At 42.0% G+C, this 24519-nt stretch overlaps 1 protein-coding gene across 8 annotated transcripts in view; it reads right to left on the reverse strand.

Moving 5' to 3' along the window:
* The window catches only part of PPFIA1 (PTPRF interacting protein alpha 1), a 57462-nt gene extending 35177 nt beyond the window's left edge, over positions 1-22285 (reverse strand). For 3 of the 8 annotated variants that reach the window (XM_081834010.1, XM_081834007.1, XM_081834006.1), the window contains exons 1-4: positions 21069-22284; positions 19461-19724; positions 3326-3427; positions 711-875 (exon numbers count right to left, since the gene is read on the reverse strand). In XM_081834010.1, the coding sequence (XP_081690136.1) occupies positions 711-875; positions 3326-3427; positions 19461-19724 (531 nt within the window). In that variant the 5' untranslated portion in view covers positions 21069-22284. Of the gene's footprint in view, positions 1-710; positions 876-3325; positions 3428-19460; positions 19725-21068 lie in introns of all 8 variants that reach the window. The other 5 variants (XM_081834012.1, XM_081834008.1, XM_081834011.1 and 2 more) reach the window with 3 other exon arrangements.
* Between the last annotated feature and the right edge of the window lie 2234 nt (positions 22286-24519).

The following is a 24519-nucleotide window of genomic DNA, read 5'->3' on the forward strand; positions in this document are numbered from 1 at the left end:
AGTCAGGAAGGGGACTTGAAGAAGCTAAGCTCTCTCTTGCATTACAGCATATACGTCTAACAGTATTAGGCTAAGCTGGCCCCTCTGCTCTTACCACTTCTTTTTTTCCCTATGTCACAATTTAAAAGTGGCACAGATCCCACCCACCACCCAAATGCACTAAAGTGTTTTGATTTCCTGTCTCTTCCCCTATGCACATACCAAAAGCTGGGAAAAAGGGAGGAAGAAACAGAATGAAGCAAAAAGGGGAACAAAGCGTTGAACTAAACGGATGAAAAGGGACTGGGAAGGCACCATAATAAAAGATTGCCGTACTCCAATTTGACATTGCCACCACTTTCCTGGCATCTATATTTTGGAGTAGACAGCAGTACTATCAAGCTTCAACTGAACAAAAGTAGAAGGCAAATTGATTTTCACTTTTTCTGTTTGTTTTACCATGGGGACTGCCTCAGAAGACCAATTCACTGGCTGACACCTGCTTAGAAAGGTAAGCTAGTTATAACAAGGTAAACTTACAAAGGTAAGCTAGTTATTACCAAGACAAACAAGTTTTACAAGTCAGCCAGCTATTTTTTCCACTTGCATTTATTACTTACATGAGTAATTTTGAACGACAGACTGTTTTTACACTAATGTGCTTAATTAGTTTGCCATAACCATTTATTATACATTTCTCAAATAATAAACAATGCACTCAGTACATTTACCTTTTCATCAAGGGCTTTGTGGTGTTCAAATAGGGATTTTAGTGCTTTGAGAACTTCTACTTCACTAGAAACGCCTGCTGGAGATTGAGCCTGTCTCTTTACTACAGTCATTCTAAGAGATCGCTCATGCCGGGAGACAAGACATTCCAAATGCTCTAACAGCAGCTGAAAAATAACCAAAATTTAGATGAGGAAGACAGATGAATTCCATTCTAAGCATTTGAAGAGAAACGCTATGCTATTGTTTGAAAATAAAATCATGATGCAATGTGTACCCCAAACCCGCAATGATGGATTGTTTATGACCACATGAGTTACAGAATTCTGTTTGTCTTAAAAATGATCTCTTTTAACTTTGACTGCCTGAAAAATTGTGTAGCCCAGAAAGTTTCATGGCAAATTCAACTGAGGAAAAAACCATGTACTTTGCTAACCAAAAATAAAATAAAATGGGAAGACATTTTTCCTCAAGTCAGATAAATAATCTGCCAGCAATTTATTTTTACATATATCAATGCTCTCTTATAATCTCAGCCTTTATAGAGATTCCTTTAATAGCCAGGGAAGCTTCTCACTAAGGATAAAACTACACAATCTACCTCTACATGTCTTATATCCTCACCACTTCAAATCCACTGAAATGCTTAGCCTTTCCTAAGAACTGCCCTCCCTAGCTGCTTTCCTCCTTGCAGAGGTCCCAGATCCATCCATAGCAAGTTAATTGCAAAAGTCTCCTACAGAATGATAAATCACCTGCAGTGTTTTTAGCTGAGATCCAATAAGTTCCTTAACTAGTGACAACAGCAAATTTGAGCATCATTTATAATTGTATTAAGCAGAATTGTTATGCAGTGTTTTTCACAAAGGATACAGAGTTCAGCATTATGAGAATTTAAGCTCCCATGTAAAACTTGCTAACCCATGGTCCTTCAGCTGTTGCTGGACTGCCTTCCCCAACCTGGTTCAAAGAGGCCAATTCCCCCTTATCTGCAATATACTATATCCTCCCACCAACACACACACACACACACACACACACACACACCATTCCAGAAGTTGCAGAAGCCGCTGAGAATAGTTCCCTGTTAGGCCATATGGGTTTTTTATCCCTACTCCCTTTTAGTTTACAAATATACTCCTGAATACTGGGAATTTCCCCAAATAGACAGGAACTGCTACTGTGTTTTTAGATGGCTCTGTCTTGCTGCTAAATTTGCTGGTGTGGTATTGCCCTAATTTGATGAAATAAAGAATGACAAAATTACCCAAAAGGTCAAAAGATGATTCCTAAGATCTTGAGCAGTTATACATTTCATTTGGCTTTATAAAGGAAATCCAATGACACTTTCAAAAAAAAATTCTTTACACAGCTGAATCACAAATGCTCTAATTATACTATTATTACCATACTGAAACATAAGTGGGTTAATCCTGCATAACTAGAAAGATTCAATGGCAAGTAATCAACTACTGGCACTGACTACCAAATATAAATTCAAGCTGATTCTCAAAACAATGCCTGGAGGAGTAAAGATGATGAGATCTCCAAGAGCTACCAGTCCAAACATGCAAGCTTTTGGTTGCACTCCTGGGGATTTCCAGAACTCAGTAAAACAGTACGTTTAGCTAATAATGTTATATCCGAAGCTTACGATGGGCAATACTGGCAAGAAATCATACCTGGTGGCAATTTATGATTATGATTTCATTCTGAAACTCTTAAGTTCAGCATTCAGAAAAATACATTTGACTGGTAAGGACAAATTCATACTTTATCACACAGGAGTCATATTTGCTGCATTAACACCAAAATTCACTGTGTGGAATATGTAGGTACAAAAGGAAGATATCCATTCCCACACATGTAGTAGGCATGCACCCATGAGCCACTCTACTACATTTCCCAGCATAAATTCATACAGTCATACCTTGGATCCCGAACGCCTTGTGAGTTGAACGTTTTGGCTCCCGAACGCCGCAAACCCAGAAGTGAGTGTTCCGGTTTGCGAACGTTCTTTGGAACCTGAACGTCCAACGTGGCTTCCGCAGCTTCTGCTTGGCTGGAGCTCCCTGCAGCCAACTGGAAGCAGCGCCTTGGTTTCCAAATGTTTTGGAAGTCAAATGGACTTCCGGAACGGATTCCATTAGACTTCCAAGGTACCACTGTACTGGGTTAGTCTGCATGCAACACCAGGCAATAACACTTGTTTGGTCATCCTTGGGCTGTTAATACTTCCTCTTCCACAAACATACTCACAACTCATTTACTAACTTCCTGGTTTGCAGCATTTTTAGCTCAATACAGCTTGCATATAACATCTTACTTGTTATACACATTGCCCTATTAGTGCAATCTGTGGCTTATCTGATTTTGATTTGATGGTTGTATATTTATATAATTTATTTATTTATTCTATTTATTCATTCATTCATTCATTCATTTTTTCAAGCCTTGCACATCCCAAACATACATGTCACACAGAAGCACCATATTCAGAAAGGTAAGAGCATAGCTTAAGGTTCTATCCATTCACTTCCCCCTTTAATTTAAACAGCAAAGTCAAGAGCAACGTTGTATGCAATAGCAACAAAATGATATCAGATAATTAACTAACCCTTGTATTATTTCGTTCTGCTTTCAGTTCTGCAATTTCTTCTTCCCTTTCAAGGAGTTGTTCTCTGCAAACATTAAGTTCTTTAGTAAGTGCCGCAAACTCCTAGAACCGAAGCAAACAAGAATGAATTCATTATTAATACATCCAAACAAATGCATTACATGTTAGGCAACAAATAAAAGCAAAGCAGCATTATGATAAGGTAATCCTACTCTCACCTCTTCTACCAACTTCAATTTTTATACAATTGTAGAATATTAATGCTAGTAACAAAGTTAGCAAATTAGTCCTCCTGTCTCCCACCACCGAGCAAAATGAATTTCCCACCTGCTACTACACCATTCTGTTCCATTTAATAGCCCTGCTCAGTGCATCTTGCATTGCCATTACATTTCAGGGCAGGCCTACCCATTCCATCTCCACTGCCTGTCTGCAAAACTCAGCTATAGGTTTTCCACTTTAAAGCAGGCTGAGACTGCTAGCAAAGAAGCCATTCACTATTCACTTAACGACAATCCCCCAAACTCACTTCCAGATGGAAGCACAGTCTAGGAGCCCTTGCTAGGTAGAGAGGAAAAAAGCACCCAGAAAGAGAAGGATTAACAATTGAGCTTCTTGCCCACTTCTTAGCCACTGGAAGTCACACCTTCCTCGCCTTGATTTATGGTAGAGAAACATCTCCTGAGTTTTGAAGACATCTGGTGGAAACAGAATGTGTGTTCTACCCTATGTTTGTTGTCAGGAGTCCATGTCATCAAACACCTGCCAAGGTTATTGCCTCAGCAAGCTTTCTGATCCAGTTCTGCTCCTCCTTGCTGTTGCTGCACAGTCATCAATGAGCAAGCAGTGACAAGAGGAAGAGGAGTGATCTCCACTTCACCTTGTCCACTCTCTCATGCTAGCTATCTAGACTGGACCAGAAGAAAGAGGGTTGGTGTACGGGCAACAGTAACTGAAGGCCAGAAGAAATATCCCCACTTGGGGGATCTTGCTCAAAGATCTACCAAAACCAGAAAAGGACAAGCGCTACACTTACAACAAAAATTGGCCGCACGTTGTAAATCTTGCCTTCTCTTATTATGGTCATAGTTAGGCTTGCAATGGATTGTCTTAGGAAAAATAATTTCCTAGCCCTAAGTTGGTGGTGGTGGGGAGTCTAAGGATCATATTTTAGGAGAATGATGGGCAAACCTAGAGACAAAGGTGTGTGTGGTCCAAGGCAAAAGTGGGTAGAATAATGGATATGCCTCTTAACCTTTGTACAATAAGATAGCTCCCAGCCACATAGAAGTCAGGGGTTTCTAAATGCACCCACCTGCCTCAAGGAGGGTATGAAGGAAGACTGGTGAGAGTTGCAGCCCACGGAGAGTTCCAAGGGCCACGTAAAGGGTGGGGTGGGGTTGGAGGCTCACATTCAGCAGCTGGGCTTGAGGTTTCCACCTCTCTTTTAGAATAGGGATGTATCCTATATTGCCGTTTCAGTCGCACCACAGACTTCTGATTGCATAACAGAACACTGAAGATCAAGAAGGTAATCAGGAAAGCATTTGTGGAGCTCATTCAGCTATCCTATGTAGAAAGTTTATATAACAAGGCTGATCTTTACTACTGTACAGGTGGTGGCCTTCCATTCTAACTGAGGTTATAAAGGATTTAGCTCATGCCCCTACTTCCAAGATATTTCTTGTCTATAGTCTAGCTTTCAGATTCAGCTGGACTCCCCTTTGTTATTTTTGTTGAATAGTTCAGGATTTTTTTGTTTTTGTTTCAGAAGGCTTCTGTTCCAATTAAGTAGATAATGTTTCTATCTATTGACCATTTTATCTGCTCAGTTTGTCTCTCTTGTACTTTAAATGGCTATTTTATTAAGTGTTATTATATTCTATAGATGACCTTAACTGCGGCAAGCTGTCCGAAGTAATGACTATGCATTAGAAGGGTGGGGTGTACATATACATCTGTGTGAATATATGGCCTGTCACTTTAATATAGAAAACATTAACACACATTCCATATAATTTACAAACACCAATTTGGATGGCAATGCTTCTTAGACTTAGATGTAGTTTCATCAAAGTAGTATGACCACATTATTTAACAAACATTTTATGACAGGGTTAGCCTCCAAGTGTTGTTGAATTACAACTTCCATCACCCCGATCATTGGCGGAATACTCTGCCAATAGTGATTCAGCAGGCACCTTTTGTGACAACTTTTAAATGCATGCTTTGGGGGGGGGGTTGTAAATTTTTTCTTGGGGGTTTTTTTTTTTTTTTTGATTGCTTAGTAACATAACATTATTATATATATTCTATAAAACAAAGAATACAAAACAACTTTTAAATGCATGCTGAAAATTTTCTATTCTGCCAGGCCCACATAGGCAGTTTGAATACATCTTTCCACAATGCTTAATTGATGTCTGTTTTTAACTTTTTAATATGGTTTATATTGTAGAGTTTTATGTTTTACTGTTCTAAACTGCTTTGATTTTTTTTTAAAAAAAATGACATAATGGTATATAAACATTTTTTATAAATAAAGAAAATCTAACCAAAGATGCATGCATCTTTTTAGTATGTACCGTATTTTTCGCTCCAAAAATTTTCCCTACAAAAATTAAGGGGAAATGTGTGTGCGTCCTATAGAGTGAATGCAGGCTGCGTGGCTAAGCCCAAAGCCAGAACAGGGAGACGGAGCACTGAGGAGCACTCCGTCTCGCTGTTCTAGCTTTTGGACGGCTGTACAAAGCCTCCGCAGGGCAGCGGGGTGCCTTCACCCCGCTGCCCTACAGAGGCTACGAAGGCTGTACAAAGGTGGGGGGAAGGCTGCAATGCTTCCCCCCACCGCCAGCCCCACAAGCTCGGGGGGCAGTGGGAAGGTGGCGTGCCCCACCTGGTCTGTGGGGCTGGCAGAGGGGGAAAGCAGCACTTTCCCCCACCAGCCCCAAAGAGCAGGTCGAAAGGAACTCCCACTGGGCTCCGGAGGCTTTGGGTGAAAGCACCCTGAATGCACAGAATGCACCTTGTTTTAGAGGGGGAGAACAAGAAAAAAATAAACTCCCCCTCTTTGTGCAGTGCCCCTTCAGCGAAGCGGCAGGAGAAATGGAAGGGGCTCCGTTTCTCCTACAGCTTTGCTGAAGGGGCGCTGAGCAGAGAGGGGGAGATATTTTTTTTCCTGTTCTCCCCCTCCTATGGTCCTGTGTGTCCTATGCGTCCTAGAGAGCGAAAAATACGGTATATGTTACAAGCAGAAAACAATGAAACATGCATTTTTTAAAAAATCTAGAATCTAAGATTATAAAAGCCTTTTGACTAAATTTAAAAGTCACGCATGCTTTCCCTTCTTATTTTGTGTTACTTTATACCATTCATTTTGCATCTAGAATGGGAGACTCATAAGCAGCCAGTTTTAATCTGCACCTTTGATCTGGTATCTGCTGGAGGAAACCCCTTCCATGAGTGCAAGGGGGCTAACTATATTATACTCCACCTAACGTTTAATACACTAGCAAATTAACAACAATATACTTTGACCCTAAAGCTTCTCTAGTCACATATGAACAAGCTGTAAAAGTGTAACAAGAACTTGGATGGAAATGCCATTCTGTCAAGCATTTGAATAGAATGCAACTCAAAGCAATATTTTCTTTTCAATGTATTTCAAAACACTTACGTTGCCAGCTAGGCAACAATGCTTCTTATGATGACTAAAAACAAATTATTGTAATGTTTTCAGCAATAAACCACATCCTGTGTTGTATATTTCATATATGCCTAGCAAGTTATATGCACATGCAAGATCATTTACAGGAGCGTTTAAAGTTGCATAGCCAGTTATAAGCACATGCAAGATCATTTACAATAGTAGATTTCCTTAGCTTAACTGAGGTGATTGTCAAGCTTCAATAGATCTTCTTTAGAAATGTTAGTGTTCTATTATGAAACTGCAGGTCCAAAGTTAACTGACTGAATGAAACACATTTTGAGTGAAATCTAAAATATATTTCCTTAATTTGACTGATGTGGGGACATAATACAGAATAAGTTGAGGAATGTGCAGGTAAAAATATTTAACTCAATTAAATTTCTTTATATCTAAAGAGTGGGACTCGTTTCTTCATTTTTCTGACTGAATTTTTAATGAGTATTTATGGCAACTACTTTAAACATTCTTCATTCTTGATATCTTGGAAACTGGGTTTTAGGATTACTGAAACTGTAGTACTCTGTAACTAAAGCATTACAACACTTCTGGATACAAATGTTTTTTCCAGTACAAAAGCTTGGTATACATTACTGGAAAATGACAGCACTACTAGATGAATGATCTTAAATTAGCTTCCCACCACTTTCTGACGCCATATTGGAGACAGTCATCTGTCCAAGGGTACTTCTTGGATTTACACCAGATGCAAACAGTAGAACCATGTGTCATTCTACTGCTTGCAGATGCTTTGCATATTTTTATTCAATTAGACTTCTGACTTTATCTTTACAGATAAAAATAAGCATATCTCATGAACTATTTTGAGAACACAAAGATATCAATTACTTATTTTTAAAAATGGACTCTTTCAAAATGAACAGCAAAAAACATACTGTAGAACAGTTCAAATACTGTTGTGCATACAAATTAGATAATTCCAGGAAGCATCACATAATCAAACATGCTTTCCCACAACACATTCCAGCTATAACACAGGCCAAAGTTGCTGCTTGGGTAGGATTGACACCCAAGTTGTCCAGACAGTCTATTTCAGGGGTAGGCTACCTAAGGCCCGTGGGCTGGATGTGGCCCAATCGCCTTCTCAATCCAGCCCGTGGACGGTCCAGGAATCAGCATGTTTTTACATTAATAGAATGTGTCCTTTTATTTTAAATGCATCTCTGGGTTATTTGTGGGGCACAGGAATTCATTTTTTTCTTCAAAATATAGTCCGGCCCACCGCATGGTCTGAGGGATGGTGGACCAGCCCACGGCTGAAAAAGGTTGCTGACCCCTGGTCTATTTGATACAAGTCAAATATTATCAAATATGCCAAAAACGTCACTGTTTGGATGTCAGCTGACCTTCTGTATTTCACTGTGCTGTCCTGTGATAGCAAAGGGAACACAGCCTCTAGCATTCAAAGACTCAGTGGCAAACCCAGTAGCACAGCAAATCTTTTCCCACTACCTACTATAACATTACAGTGGTACCTCGGGTTACAGACACTTCAGGTTACAGACTCCGCTAACCCAGAAATAGTACCTCGGGTTAAGAACTTTGCTTCAGGATGAGAACAGAAATGGCACAACGGTGGCACGGCAGCAGTGGGAGGCCCCATTAGCTAAAATGGTACCTCAGGTTAAGAACAGTTTCAGCTTAAGAATGGACCTCCAGAATGAATTAAGTTCTTAACCCGAGGTACCACTGTATAGTACATTCAAACAAGAACACAAACAGTTATTACTACCTAGAGCAGAGGTTCCTAATTAGCTGATTACAGAGGACCCCTTTTTTCAAAAGCCAAGCCTCGGACTCCCTACTTTTGAAAATTTTGATAACTCTATGGTAGTTACCTCTGCAAAGCAATTTTCTGAACAAAATGTGGGTAGCCCCTAATAAGCAAAGGATTTTAGTTACACTAAAAAACAGACTAGGGCTGAGCGATATCTGGTTTTCAACATTGTGATATATCAGCAGCATTTTCAACATTGCAGTATTCTGATATATCATGATGTATGAAATTGGAGATTCCAGGCGTGAGGATGAGGGAAGAAGCAGCCGCGGAGATCAAGCCATTGTCCATGGGGCAGCCAGCAGTGACAGCCAGTGAAGATGCATATCCACTGTGCTTGCTACTGCTTTCCTGCTGACCGAGAAACACTGTTTCACCTCAGTGCCAGGGGATGGTAGTGCCACGGTGCCTTGAAGTGAGGGCGATCAGCTGCCCTGGTCTCCCTCAACGTGAGGGAAGGCAGTTCAGATCAGCGGTGCCTTGAAACCGGCTTCCCTGCTCTCCCTCGCGCGATAAGCAATATATTGCTGCACATTGCTGGGTCAAAATTGTTATTGTGGTGTGATTTCAAAAAATGTTTTGGCCAATATATTGAAAAAATGCACAAAATGACAAAAAACTAGTTGGGGGGAAGGCAAGGGATAGGACCATGGACCCCCCTTTTTGGAAACCACTGACTTAGAGGATAGAGTATAAGGCTAGGAACAGGGGCACTTGCATTTAAACCTTGACTCAGGCATTACTCATTCAGCAATCACATGCTCAACCTAACCTATACCATAGATTTTTTCCAACTATTAAACTAACAGGACAGTGGGAGGTCCATGTACACTACCCTGAGCCCTGTTAATGTCATAGTTTCACAGTAACAGCTACAGTGGTACCTCAGGTTAAGAACTGAATTCATTTTGGAGGTCCGTTCTTAACCTGAAACTGTTCTTAACCTGAGGTACCACTTTAGCTAATGAAGCCTCCTGCTGCCGCCGTAATTTCTGTTCTCACCCTGAAGCAAAGTTCTTAACCCGAGGTACTATTTCTGGTTAGCGGAGTCTGTAACCTGAAGCATCTGTAACATGAAGCGTCTGTAACCTGAGGTACCACTGTATTTGGTTTTTGTAATTAACATAGCTATCTAACCTGTTGGTGATTATCTTCTTTGCTCCCATGTTAATGCCTTTTAAAAAACCAAAACAAAACATTGTTTGGCAATACAATTGTTTGTTTGTTAAACCTGTTTTAAAAACCCCAATCAATTGATCAACAGAAAACCTCTTGTTCTATTTGATGGCCAGAGGTATCGTCTCAAAAATCCTCTCACCACTGCAAATAGAAAGCTATTGGAAAATTTACTAAAAAATGCCTGTGGCAACTACATTTTTCCTTATGAATGCGTTCTAGAAACAAGTATGCTTTACATATTCTAGTGGCCTACATTTGACTTTTCAGCACCAAGAGTTCTGAATTTCTCATTAAGCTTTTTCTCCACAGTTCCCCTCAGTGAAATCAAATGGTCCTGGGGCCCATGGAGAAAAGTATGCCAGGATTTCACAATAGAAACATTCACTCTCCTATAGTGTGTTTTGGTTGGCAGCTGATCTTGTAAGGCTGTAGGCATTTATCTGCAGGGAACTTTCCCTAAATCACAGCTCTGCTCAATGCACACTGCAAAGTAGAATATACATATTAAATGAAATACCCAGGACTTCTATTTCAACAAATTCTGAGTAGGAAAAAACAACAACAGCCCACCTAATTTTCAATGATTCTTTGAAGTAGTTAAAAGCATTTCACTTCTAACTGACAAAACTGGAATTAACTGTTCTGGGATAGCACTTGTCATTCGCTCATGATACCTTTTCTACCCCCTGTGCCAGTTGTTTAAGATTCTTTTTTCAGATTTCACTAGAATTCTGCATTTTCCTGAGCCATCACAATTAAAAGGCAATAACCATTATATATGCACATTGAAGACTAAATTATTTTGAGGTAAATGTTGCTGAACTATAAGATTCTTTAAGCAAGAACCTTTTTTTGCATTTTGTGGAATGCCAAGCACACACTGTTCAATACAGTAATGCTAGCTGGCACTCTGGAATTAAACTTTCGGACATTCTGCAGATTTAACACTAGCCAAATACAAAAATAATAATTAAAAAATGCAGTGTTTAAGTGCTTGCTGGTATGTCTAGCTACTTTTGATGTAGCTCCTTGTTTCTAGCTATCCTAGGTAATGCCCACTATCAAGCACATAAAAAATTAGACATCTACAGGAAGAACAGAGCAGCTAACATGACACTTTGGGACAAAGGATTCTAGTGCTACTTCTAAAGTTGTGTTAATACAACAATTAAGTTTATTTAAACTACGTTAAACAAAACTTGCTTCCCATAAACAACAGGCAGAAGAAGGATGGCAACTAAAATACTTTAATGACTTACAAGCTGCTCATGAACTGTTCCAAAGTGCAAAAAATAAGAGTCATCACTTTGAGAGAGCAAGAAGATCTAGAATTCTGCTACAGGGTTATGCAATATCAGGCAGTTGTGATCAGGAGGTTGGTTACATGTTTTATTGATGTTTTCAATGTTTGGGGACGCAGAATTAAGAATACCTTGTCCTAGCTGTTTTTTCACAAAAGAGCCATACAACTTTGCCAGTGATAGTAGCTTTCAATGCATGATGACATTCTAAATCGGGTGCAAACCAATTACATTTTACTGGGAAATGTGCTTTAAATATTGCAATTAGGTGTCGACACAGATAACATCTGAAAGTCTTCAAATTACTGAAAGAACTTGGCCACCCTGTAAGTTGTAAACTCCCGTCTGCATTTACAGCTTTCAAGTTCATTACTGCTTAGAATGCAAATGCATTTCGTAACCTCCAACTTCATAAACAAGAATTTAGCCACCTCTTTCATGGCAGTTCAAAATGTACTCAATTTAGCATCCCTGTATACTTGCAAGCAAGAAATTTTTCAGCACGAACAGTTCCTGAAACAATCTGTGTAATTATTTGGAGGTGTAAGGTTTAGACTGCGTTCATCACTATAATCATTTTTATCTCCAACATCTAATATAATGTAATACCTACAATAGCTAGAATAAATGTTGTGTTTAAACTTCTTTCCCTATTTGGCCCAGTACTTCACAAAACTATTGATGGCAGAGCCACTTCTTTCCCCCTCTCCTAGAATTAGAACACTTTACATTTGCACCCTAAGAAAATATTATGTTTTAGAGAAGGGGTGGACAACTTGTTGCTCTCCATACATGTTGTTGGACTACATCCTATATCTGCCCCAGGCAGCATAGCAAATGTTGACAAATGATTAAATTGCAATTCATCAACAGCTGGTGGCCCATTCATTACAGATAGTTAAGAGCACAAATTATACACCATCAATGGAACTGTCTTTACACATTTCTGCATGACTCACTGTTCTGGGATTATCACCTAACTAGAAGGAGCCATGCCTAGAACAGTGACTCATGCAGAAACTTAATAGAAAGCCTCCTCTAAGTATGAGCAATTATGCTGCTTCACTACATTGGGAGGTGTTGAATTGGCCAAATGCATTTAGAACCAATGTCAGGATTACAGGACCTGTGGAGGCCAAATGGAAGGAGGCAAGACTAGAGTAGTCAATTTTGCAAAGATGAAATAGGGAACTGAATATGCCATTGGGTTCTTTAGGCTTAAAAGAATATTTAATTTCTCATAGCGCAAAAAACTTGCTTCTCATAGCACACTACTGGGCTATGACACCACTGGCGGACCTAAATTTTGGGGGCCCTAACGCTTGAACCAATATGGGGGTCCCTTCAAAACCAGCCACAAGGTCTGGGTAACCACTGTTATCTTCTTCAATTGAGATGTTCCATGACAGATCACCACACCTTTACAACATCTGTGCTACTGACTTTCAAACTTTGAGATTGTTGTAATATATACAACACAAAATTGAGTCATGAGACTCAAATTGGGTCTACTAGACCCCATTTTTTAAAGCAATGTGGACTAAAGTCACTTCAGGGCCTCCTCTGGGATTAGGGGCCCTGAAGCTTAAGCTTCATTAGTTTCATAGTAGATCCACCCCTGCCTGGCACTCTGGGAATTACTACTCTACCCTCATGAACAACATCTGCATGTACCATGAATGTAAGAAGAGATATGCTGGATCAGGCCAAAGAGCCGTTTAATCCAGCATCCTGTTTCCACAGTGGCCAATCAGATATCTATGGGATTCCTGCAATCAGGACATGAGCACAACAGCACTCTCTCAAGCAACTGGGATTCAGAGGCATACAGTCTCTGATACTGGAGGTAGTGAACAGCTATTGTGATCAGAAGCCACCAATAGGCTTCTCCTTCGTGAATTTGCCAGCATTTATTTTAAAGCCAGGCAAGTTGGTGGCCATTACTACATCCCGTGGGGGCTTACCAGTGCCAGGTGTCAGGGGTGTGGAACCTTTGGCCCTCCAGATGTTGCTGAACTTAAATTCATTTCATCCCTGGTCATCAGTCATGCTTACTGGGGCTGGTGGGCAAGTTCTGTAACATATAGAGGGCCAAAGGTTCCCCACTCCTGCACTACATGAAGCACTAACTACATCCTTTTGCCTGTCCTGAATCTTTATCAGGTTCCATACTAAAAAGACCCAAATGTTGTAACTTTTCTTGGTAGGGGAGTTGCTCCAGCCTCTTAAGAATGTGGATTACTCATCAACAGTGGGAGAGGCCCACACCTGTGTGAAAAGATTCTTCCTCTTCAAGAAACAAAGCAGTGTATTCCATATCTCTTTCCAATTGTGTTATTTAACAACAGCTGTAATGCAAAAGCATACCACATGGCCATAGAGAAGTTTACAAGTTTTAGAGAGCTCAATTCATGCTTCCCTGAGCCATCATGAAAGAACACAAGCAGGGACCAATTCTAGAAGCAGGCAAAACTTTTGTAGGTTGTAACACACTGATACCACAGGGCAGCCTCAGCATGCTCACAGCTTAGCTGCCATGGTGTAGGCCTAAATAGAGATATTTTGGGGTACTTGTTGATGGCTGTGGACAGAAAAGTCTTCTTTCCCATCAGAACTTGTGTAGGTAAGGGGAGAATATGCCTAAACATTAAAGGGATCTATGCCACAGAGGCTAATCCTAAATGAGTTCCTACATTTAACAGCTTGCTTGCTGTGATTCAACCTTTATCCAGGGTACAAAAATTCACAGCAAAGCCTAGTTGGAGAAGTTCTAAATCAAACAAATCAATCAAATTCTGGGGAAAAACAGCTTAACTATTTAAAAGAAGACCACATTGGAAGTTTACACTAAGAAACTTTTTCAGTATTTTAGAATATATTAGAGGTTAATAGCTATTTGGACAAATATATTGCATGTTTTGCACTACAGTATTAGAATAACATGAAGGGACACTGATACAAGGGTATTCAAGTCTTTTACATTTTAACATTCTTTTCTGCAGAGTTCATGTTATGTGTCACAAGCAAATCACTATAATTAGTCGTGTAACAGCAATTATGACCATTTCTTTTACAACAACTTAATCAGTACTGCTTGAGATTACTCATCCTGCAGGCCTATAAAGAAGTGCAATTCTCTATGCCTGCAATTTAAAAACTGTTTCACTAATTCCAAAGCCTATTTTAGTAACTGCATGTCGAGGAAAAAAATAATTTTCTTGATTTTTCATTCACTTGTAAGCAGATCCATGCAAGGGAGGTGCAGCCAGGTACACTTGCCCTAGGCCTCCGAGGTCTAAGCCAGCGAGGAGGCCCCGCCAGGGACCACCTGCTTTTTTCGTTTGAGTTGATAACTTTATTCTAACAAGACTCCTGCCCCTAGCCTCCAACAAGCTCTGCTTGTAAGTACAGGTGCACAAATACACCATGTGTTGTAGATTAAATAAATATTTAGTGGTGAAACGTATCATTATAGAGCCAAACACATAAAAACTATTTAACACTAACTTTCATGCACTAACCAACAATAACACATACCCCCAATATCATACCTATGTATTCAATACATATTAGATTTGCACTTAATTTCAAGAGGTAATGGGTACAGTTTTAGTTGTTGCCTTTTTTTTTTTTTGGTAGTCAGTTATTTTGCTTGTTTAGCGGTATGTGATTATGAAAACATGTAGTCTTTAGGCACTGAGCACCAAGTTAGATATGTTGCCTCAAGTTTCCCTCGTGTCGTTTTCCTCTATATATTAAAGAAACGAATAGCTGAGTATCCAAACAACATGACACATTGTCCAGGTTAAAATCAGACATGTGAATTTGATTCACCCATCAACTTATTTCCTATGCTTTAAACAGCATTCAAAATTCCCATAGTTCTAAGCATTTTGAAACAAGGAATTTCATTAGCATGAGCAGTTTCTGAGCTCTGAGCACAGTACTGTGCCTAAGATTTCAGATTAAAGCTGCAGATTGGAAGGAAAGGAAGGCCTTTTTCTGCCGCCCCACTTCCAGCCACTCTCTGAAGACTGGACAAGAGACCGTCTTAAGAATATTAGGGAGGCGGGCAGGGGAAGCACTCTACATGGGGCTGCCCTTGAGACTGACCCAAAAACTCCAGCGGGTGCAGAATGCTGCAGCGAGACTCCTTACAGGGTCCTTGCCACGGGATCACATTCACCCGGTGCTATACCAGCTGCACTGGCTCCTGGTGGAGTACAGGATCATATTTAAGGTGCTGGTTTTAACATTTAAAGCCCTATACAGCCTAGGATCCTCGTACCTACGGGACGGCCTCTCCTGGTATGTCCCACGGAGGACCTTGAGGTCTTCAAACAAAAACATCTTGGAGGTCCCAGGCCACAGAACTCTAGCCCAATGGTTGCCATTAATTTGATTTTGAATTGATTTTAGAATGAATTGGTTTTAGAATGCTGTATTACTTTTACTGTTGTTAGCCGCTCTGAGCCTGGTTTCGGCTGGGGAGGGTGGGATATAAATATTTTTTTAAAATTATTATTATTTGTTTTTTGAAGTCGTCAGATGAGGACTAGACCATATGGAAAATGAATATAAGACTGCAGCTCATTCATTTTCAGCTTTGTATTCTTGTTATAAAAAGTGTGCCTAGACATTCCATTGTTGCACCCATAACCTAAGTTTAAGGTGCCATTTAGCTCCTATTTCCATTCTTCAAGCATTTAAAAAACATGCTTGCCTTTAAGATTGAGGCACTGTTAGTGCGTGGTTCCCTAGACTGGATGGAGAGTAGGTTGCCTGCTCTTGATGGGGTTACACTCCCTCTGAAGGAGGGAGGAACCAATAGGATTGCCTCTCTAAATCTTCAACTTTCATTAAGCCAACCATACGCACATCCAAAGAAGTCTAAATGCTAGAGTCTAGCAAACAATATATCAAAATTCTCAGTGTAATGCTATTTATTTATGAAAGTTATCCCTACACTAGGGATGAGGAACCTGAGGTTGTCTATATGTTACTGGACTCCAACTCCATTTGCCCTTGCCAGCATGACCAATGGTCAGGGATGACACAACCCAGTATCTGGAGAGACTCAGAACAACTTTATTTAAAGCAGAGATAGGGAACCTAACAATCTCTACAGCAAGCAAGAATGCCAAGTGGCTTTACCATGTTCAGACTTTCAATATAATCAGGCTCTAGGTTCAATTTTCAATATCTAGTTAGCATCAGTGAAACTGGATTTGAGACCCTTTGTTACACTGATCTACAGGGACTATTTACTTTCTGATCTGACCCAACATAAGGAAAAACTATTTCTGTTTTCTTGCTTTTCTTGTGGTGTTTTTGAGTGCTGATTATTTTAAATTGTAATGATGTATAATTTGTTCCATGTCCAGAGGAGTACAAACATTAGTCTCTTTAAACAAAAACAGCGTCCTGTTGCATCTTTAAGACAAATAAGTCCACAAAAACTTATGTCAGAATAAATTACTTCATCTTTAAGGTGCCACAAGACTGTTTGTTAAACATATTACTGTAATCTCATGCCAATTATTAGAGAGGTATTGTCTTATGCAGTGGAATCAACTTGTAGCATACTTGACAAGAGGCTGGCTATAGTTGGGCTACTTGCTTCTTTATTTACATAAAAAGGTAAAGGTACCCCTGCCCGTACGGGCCAGTCTTGACAGACTCTGGGGTTGTGCGCCCATCTCACTTAAGAGGCCAGGGGCCAGCGCTGTCCGGAGACACTTCCGGGTCACGTGGCCAGCGTGACATCGCTGCTCTGGCCAGAGCCAGAGCCAGAGCCAGAGCCGCACACGGAAACGCCGTTTACCTTCCTGCTGGTAAGCGGTCCCTATTTATCTACTTGCACCCGGAGGTGCTTTCGAACTGCTAGGTTGGCAGGCGCTGGGACCGAGCAGCGGGAGCGCACCCCGCCGCAGGGATTCGAACCGCCGACCTTTCGATCGGCAAGTCCTAGGCGCTGAGGCTTTAACCCACAGCGCCACCTGCGTCCCTCTTTATTTACATATATACAAACAAAAATAAAATCCTATTGTTTCTCTCCCCTGGCAGTCTCCAAAGTAACTTCTTAAACTGATACACCCTCCCCCCTCCCCCCCAAACATATCCCTGTGGGAGAGAAAGCCTTAAATATCCTCTTCTAACAATTACATATAACAAATGCATTGTGTTCTCATTTAAGACTACAGCCGAAATAAGGAGCTTTTCTCTGCAGACTCTGCATTCCATTAAAGCTCAACACATATGTCAGTATTTAAGTGGCAGCTTAAAAAAACACACACCAAATAATCTGAGGAGACTTAATACTGAAGCAGCACAAGGGCAACAAGTAGTTAACCAGCTCCAAATCTCAGAAGGATGTATGATGGTTCAGTTAAGAAAGGAACATAAGAAGCTTTTTAATGGGAAGGGCTATAGCTCAGCAATAGAGAAGAGAACATGCTTTCCATGCAAAAGATCCCAGGTTCAATCCCAAGTATCTCCAGGTAGAACCGAGAGAGACCCTTACCTGAAACCATGGAGAGCTATTACCATTTCCTGCCTCCCCTGCCAATCATAGGGCCTGAGATCAGTTGATATTGGCAGAGGCTCTCTGTTTAGGTTGTTGGATCACAAGCCATTTAAGGGTCCCACCCGAACACTCATCCATCTAGCGCAGTATTGTTGACAGTAACTGCCAGTGGCTCTCCATGGTTTCAGACAAGGGTTTCTCCTTGTACTACCTGGAGATACCGGGACTGAATATGGGAGCTTTTGCATGTACTCTATGGTTCGAATCCCCGCAACAGAGTGAGCTCCCATTGTTCGGTCCCAGCTCCTGCCAACCTAGCAGTTCGAAAGCACGTCAAAGTGCAAGTAGATAAATAGGTACCGCTCCGGCAGAAAGGTAAACGGCGTTTCCATGTGCTGCTCTGGTTTCGCCAGAAGCAGCTTGCCACATGACCCGGAAAAACTGTCTTGCAGACAAACGTCGGCTCTCTCGGCTAGTAAAGTGAGATGAGTGCTGCAACCCCAGAGTCGTTCGCGACTGGACTTGACATGTCAGGGGTCCTTTACCTTTTTATTAAAGATCAATCATCTGCTGCTATTTCTCCTGGCATTAACTGGAGGGATTCTATATTACAGAAGTCTTAAATTTATTGTATGCCAGCAACTGAATGAGTCAACTACATCTGGTGACCACAGACTTGATCCAAAACCCCACTGCGCTCTGGCGCTCACATATCCTGGAACCAGTAACTCATACAGGTAGGTTGAGCTTTTTCTTTATCAGGAGAAAGAAAGGGATACCCTAGCACTTGAGTGGCTCACTATTTTGCTAGAGAGCCTAACAGAATAGTGTCTGGCAGCTGCTGTTAATAGGATAGTCCAGCCTCTGACAGGAGAAAAGGACACAAAGGGTGCAGGGGTGGGGCCATAATGTTTTCTGATCTATAGAAACCTGACTGCAAACTATGACTGCTGCTACAGCTCTCTCCTGGCACAGAGAATGATCAAGATGACAATTTTTTAATATGGAGAAGAATAGTGGTTCACTATGTTTGACACCTCTAGATTCTCCCTCTCCCACTCTCTCCCCTCCTAAGAAATAATAGGGGCACAACCAGAATTGCACTTTTTTTAAAATTTATAAGCCCTCCAGTTGCTGCTCAGATTCTATATGTGCTTAATTCCACCTCTAAAGATGAACCCTAGATATATTTAAGAGTAAAGCAATTCACCTTTAATGCCAATCAATTCTGTCAATTTACACTACAACACCATCACTCTACTTACACTACTACAAACCTTACACAAAAGGTTTGCTTATTATAGCCTTAGAAATCTTGCTGGCCACCTTGATTACAAACTGTTACTTCTAAAAAAGCTAAAAAGCCACCTAAAGCTAAATTTGCAAGGTTCTGAGAGTCTATCCTGCAACAACAGTGCAGTATGAAGCAACCTTCAAAGTTTTCCTGCTCACATTAAACTTTTTGTCTCATATTTCCTATATTATTTCACTAAGCAAAGGAAAAAATCATGCTATGGGCTCTTTAAAGTGTTTCATTTAACTCACATGTTAATTCCTGAAGACAGTGATCTAAAGTTTAATGATATCAAAGTTTGCTTGTTTATATATATATTTTAAAAACATACCTGTGGCAGTGCAGTATTAAGCTGTCGTTGTAGAGAATCCCTTTCATGACCAACTTCATGCAGTTTACCCTGTGTTAATGCTAGTGTCTCTTGAGTCTCTCGCAGTGTGTCCAAAAGGCGATCTCGTTCCTCCAACATGGATACCATTAATTGCTCGAAATGGGAATCAGCATCCGACTGTAGGGGGGAACCTGAACCATGGCTTCCACTTCCCCCTGAGGGAATCTCTGCCTCACTGATAGTTGGCATCACCTCGCACATCATCTTGAAATGAAATGTAAGACTTATTTAGTTATAGCATTAACATGGCAAAAAATACAAATCCAGAGTAACAGAGCTTTTATGTACAATGGTCTTCCCCAATGACATAAAGTACCCCACAACCTCTTTAACTTATCTGAATGTAGCAGTGGAGGTTTGTTAGCAGTGTCTTTACAACTGTGTCACGTCAAATGACGTTTAGGAGCTAAGTATAAAACAAATATGTATTACTAGTGCTAACACAATACCTCATTTTCTAACTTGCTACTCCTAACAAGATTCTTATGCTACATTACCTATAACCTGACAAAACCAAATGCCTTTAAAGTCCTCAGATTCACTTAGCACAATTGTTCAAAACACTTTATCCTGTTGAAGTTATTAGAGGCACATGTGGATGTGAATCACCCACATATTTGTGGGTGAGATTAGGAAATCTAATCTGCATTGCAAGTATAGAACCACAGGCAGTAGTTATTAAGCAATGTAAATGCAATGATTTAAAGAACATGCATCCTATCCTATAACTGGTGCAAAACTTAAAAGCAAGCTTATGATGCATATAAAATCAAAGATCTACAGTAGAACTACAATCAATTATATGGAAAAATAGGTACCCCCAGGTTCTTAAAACTGTCCTCTGCCCTCATGAAAGCTAGCTAGGTTTTACTGTCTATATGAGCTTATTATTGTAGCTGCACAATCTCCATTACAGAAATTTGTTGCCATTAAAGTACCATTAGAGCCTTTTTGCAGTTGGATGCCGCCATCAATTAATACAAAAAGCAACCCCATGAACAAGCAGAAGATCAAAGCACTAACAGCAATACAGCATCACTGGACCCTACAATGCATCACAAAAAGCCACCATGGGAACAAAATACAAAAGCATCAAAGCACATGTTAAACTATTTTAATAATAGTGACTGTATAGCTCTTTAAGTTTTAATATGTATGTGGACATATACACTTCAGTACAGCATTACAAAAAGTACAAAAAAAACCTGAGTAAATGTGTCTGTTCCCTGACAAAACTGAACAGCTAACTTTCTATTAAAGCCAACCAAATTAAGCAGTTCATCTAATAAAGTCCTTTATCCTTCCTTAGATGTTCATAAAGACTGAGCTAAACATAAGCAAGCAATTTTCTCAAGGGCTATGAAATGGGACCAATTCCACTCCCCATACGTTTATGATTATATAATATAATGAAAAACTTCATTTATAATTCTTAGGCATTAATCAACATAATCAAAGTGGAATGTATGTAGTTACTTTTCTCTTAGTTATCTCATGTTTTATAGCTGCTAACTAAAATAATTTATAAGCTTCCATTGTTTCATTTACCTTGGTCAGTGAACAAAAAAGGCTTTGCCAGAGGCTAAAATTTTCAAGCAATATCAGCTCTTTTCAGCAACTCGGCATGATTTCCAAAAACATTTCAAATGGTAGAGCAGCCGTCCAGCTTGACTACAAAATCCATTCATTAAATAATCCTTGAACTGCAAACAAGAGGATAAATAATCTTGCTTGGAAAAGGAGATGGTCCAACAGGAGCAGCAGCAGCAGCAGCAAAATAGTATCGTCCTCTGGGGTAAAGAAACAGATACGTAACAACCCAGTCTTCAAGCAAGCTCCCTTCCTATCTAATCCTGGCTTACAAAAAAAAGTCAGGTTAGGAGAAGCGTGTGGCCAAAAAAAAGGGCCAACTGTTTTCAGTGCTTCTAGGCCGACAATCAATCAACAGTGCACAGTATACAAAGCTCACTTTAGGTCACGATGGCGCTACTTAAAAAAACCCGAAGATACAAAAAAAGTTGGGAGAACTTCTCTATTCCCGCAGGAGCTGGGAGGGCGCTCCTCCAATCCGCCTCTCGTTAGGCAGCGCAGGAACTTTTCCTTCTTTCAGCTTCTCGGGTCTCTTGTCCCGCATTGATAATTCCTCTTAAGCGGGTTGTTGGTTGTTTTCTTTCAGAGAGAGGCGGCGGTGGGTGGCGGCGTGTGCGGTGGGGAAGCTTCAAGGGGGCGCAGAAGCCGTTCTGGGCATCTTCCCTGGAAGTTAAAAAAAGGGGGGAGCGGCCCTAATCCTTAATCCCCACCCCAAAGTGTGGAAATTGGATGGAGGCACCAATAAAACGCAGAAGCGGCTGAAAAGTTGGGAGTGGGTGGGGGGGGGAGTCCGAAGTTGAGCTGCTTCTCCTCGGAGGCTCCCCCCTCACCAGGAGGAAGAAGAGGGGGCAGGAAGGTGGGGCTTCGCTTCCCTTCCCCGGAGGCCTCGGCGGAGAGAGGCGAGCGCCCCTCACCCTCGAGCCCGGCCTTCCCACCCGCAGGTCGCTCCGCCTCCTCCTGCCGCCACCTCCGCATCCGAGGTGGCCACGGCGGCGGCGGCGGCGCTGCTGCTGCTGCTCTCTCGGCGCTCCTCCGTCCCGCGGCGGCGGCCTCTGCCCGGGAGGGTCCCGCTGGTGGAGCCGAGGAGAAGCTGAGCGAGTCCGGCCGCCGCTGCTGCCTCCCAAGCCGGGCCCTCAGCCACCGCCGCCGCCGCCTCCTCCTGCTCCGCGCCGCCGCCGCCGCCGCCGTTCAGAGTTTCGTCGCCGCCTCCCGCCGCTCCCGGCAGCCTCCGCGGCTCCTGCACACAACAGTGCGTGGCCCACAATGCACCGCGCGTCAAGGACTGGGCCGCTGCCTCGCGTCCTTCTCTCCCGCCCCGGAGGCTCGGGGCTGCGGGTTCGAGACTCCGCCGCGGGGAGCCCCGCGATGGGGATCAAATCACGCGCTTTTGTACTGTTGCGAGGGATGTTTATGGGGGCTGCAAGTGGGATTGGGGAGAACTTCTCTCTCTCTCTCTCTCTCTCTCTCTCCCGCGGAGGGAAGGGGAGACCAAGGCTGCAAATCCTGGGCACGTTTACCCGCGAGTAAGCCCCGTGGAACGCAGTGCTGTCTTGCTCCCTAGATGAAGGGGCGTAAGGCTGCGCTGCCTCTTCCCCCTGCCATCATCACCTGGGGGGCTCAGGGGCTGCTTTCCGTTGCCTCTTGCTTGCCATTCGTGATCTGCCCTCTCGCCCTGCCAGCAGTGTTCTTCCCCTTGTGAGCTGGAGGCGCAAGGCCGGCCCCGGGCGTGGGGAGGAGGAGGGACTGCTGGCAGGCATCTGGTACAAGGATGGAAAAGAAAACATACCTCCTCGCAGGGGTTTCTGAGGGCTTAGCTGCAGAGGATTAACATTTTTGTGAAGGGTGAAGAGGGTGGGGGAAGGGAACTGCCCCGGTTAATGAGTTACACAGTGAGCAATGCTCAGCTGCTTCTTTTTCTGTCGTGTTCTTTGGGCCGGGGGTCGGTTTCTCGGATCCTGGATTTTAATATGTCACGTCTGCAGCTGTTACACGTGCATTTGCAACAATCTAGGAAGAATTCAGAATTAACGATTAGGCATTCCTCCACTGGAAGCGGAAGTAAAGCCTACTGAATTTAGTGAGATTTCTGAATAAATATGCATGGGGTTGGCCTGTGTGTTGTACTCCAACACACTGAGCCTCTTGGATTTGCCGATCAGAAGGTCAGTGGTTCGAATCTCCACGATGGGGTGAGCTCCTGTTGCTCTGTCCCAGCTCCTATCAACCTAGCAGTTCGAAAGTGCACCAGTGTAAGTAGATAAATAGGTACTGCTGTGACAGAAAGGTAAACGGCCGGTGTTTTCGTGCATTCCGGTTTCCATCAGGGTGTTTCATTGCGCCAAAAGCGGTTTAGTCATGCTGGCTACATGACCCAGAAATTTTCTGTGGATAAACGCCAGCTCCCTCAGCCTGAAAGCAAGCTGAGCACGCCTTTGACTGGACTTAACTGTCCAGGGGTCCTTTACCTTTACCTTTTTACTCCAACCAGTAGTTTATGGCTGCTCAGGAGTCACCATTCTTCTTGGGCCCATGGGTACACATACAAACCAAATAAACTGTTGAGGCACTGCACACATGCCACAACCAAAGCCAGGAGGACAGCACAGCAGTACCTCATCTCAGATGCCAATATTTTTCTGTCCCTTCACATTTGAGAAACTTTCTAGAAACATTATTCTTTACCTATTTCATGAAAGGACAATTGTAAAAGGAAAAAGAGACCTTCACACGTGCATCATAGGAGCATTCATAGGTTTAAAGAGCATGTGAGACGGACATACTCATTTGATTGTCTGACCTATCTCCCTCCATCTCTGGATGGCAGTGAAACCAAGTTCCCATCACTGCCCCAAAGAAGAGGAACCGGCAAACAAGCAGGAGCTCTTCTTTGCAGCAATCACTTCTCACTTCTTTGTCCACTCTCTTGGGAGAGAGCAGTGACAAAATAGTACTAGTGGCCTTTCCACAGTGAGACAAGGTTTTTCTGTTGACAGCCCAAGGCGCCCTCCGCAAACAACAACATTCTGGAGCTGGCGTCCATAAAACAGAGAAGTTGCTATGGAAAGGGTTTTATAAGAGTGGATTATTTGAAAGCCACTGAGATAAATGAGCAGAAAGATGTCAATAATATCCTATTCGCACCACCTGGGGAAATGGTGTCATTCTTCATAATGATGTCACAAACATGGTGCCCTTGAGAAGTCCCCTGATACCCATAAACCCCACCCTGCATTGCCTCCTTTGTCATGTGACGTCAGTTATTGCCCCCTCGAAATGTACAGAGAACCAAAGGAGGAACTCAGAAGAGCAATGCTGTTCTTCCCACTTCCTCTTCTATCTCCATGCACTTTCCACAGCTCGGACTGTCCCCTGCACAGATGAATTGAGAGTGGGTGGGAAAGAGGAACAA

The sequence above is a fragment of the Podarcis erhardii genome (assembly GCF_964252035.2).
Source record: "Podarcis erhardii genome assembly, chromosome: 1".
Taxonomy (NCBI): domain Eukaryota; kingdom Metazoa; phylum Chordata; class Lepidosauria; order Squamata; family Lacertidae; genus Podarcis; species Podarcis erhardii.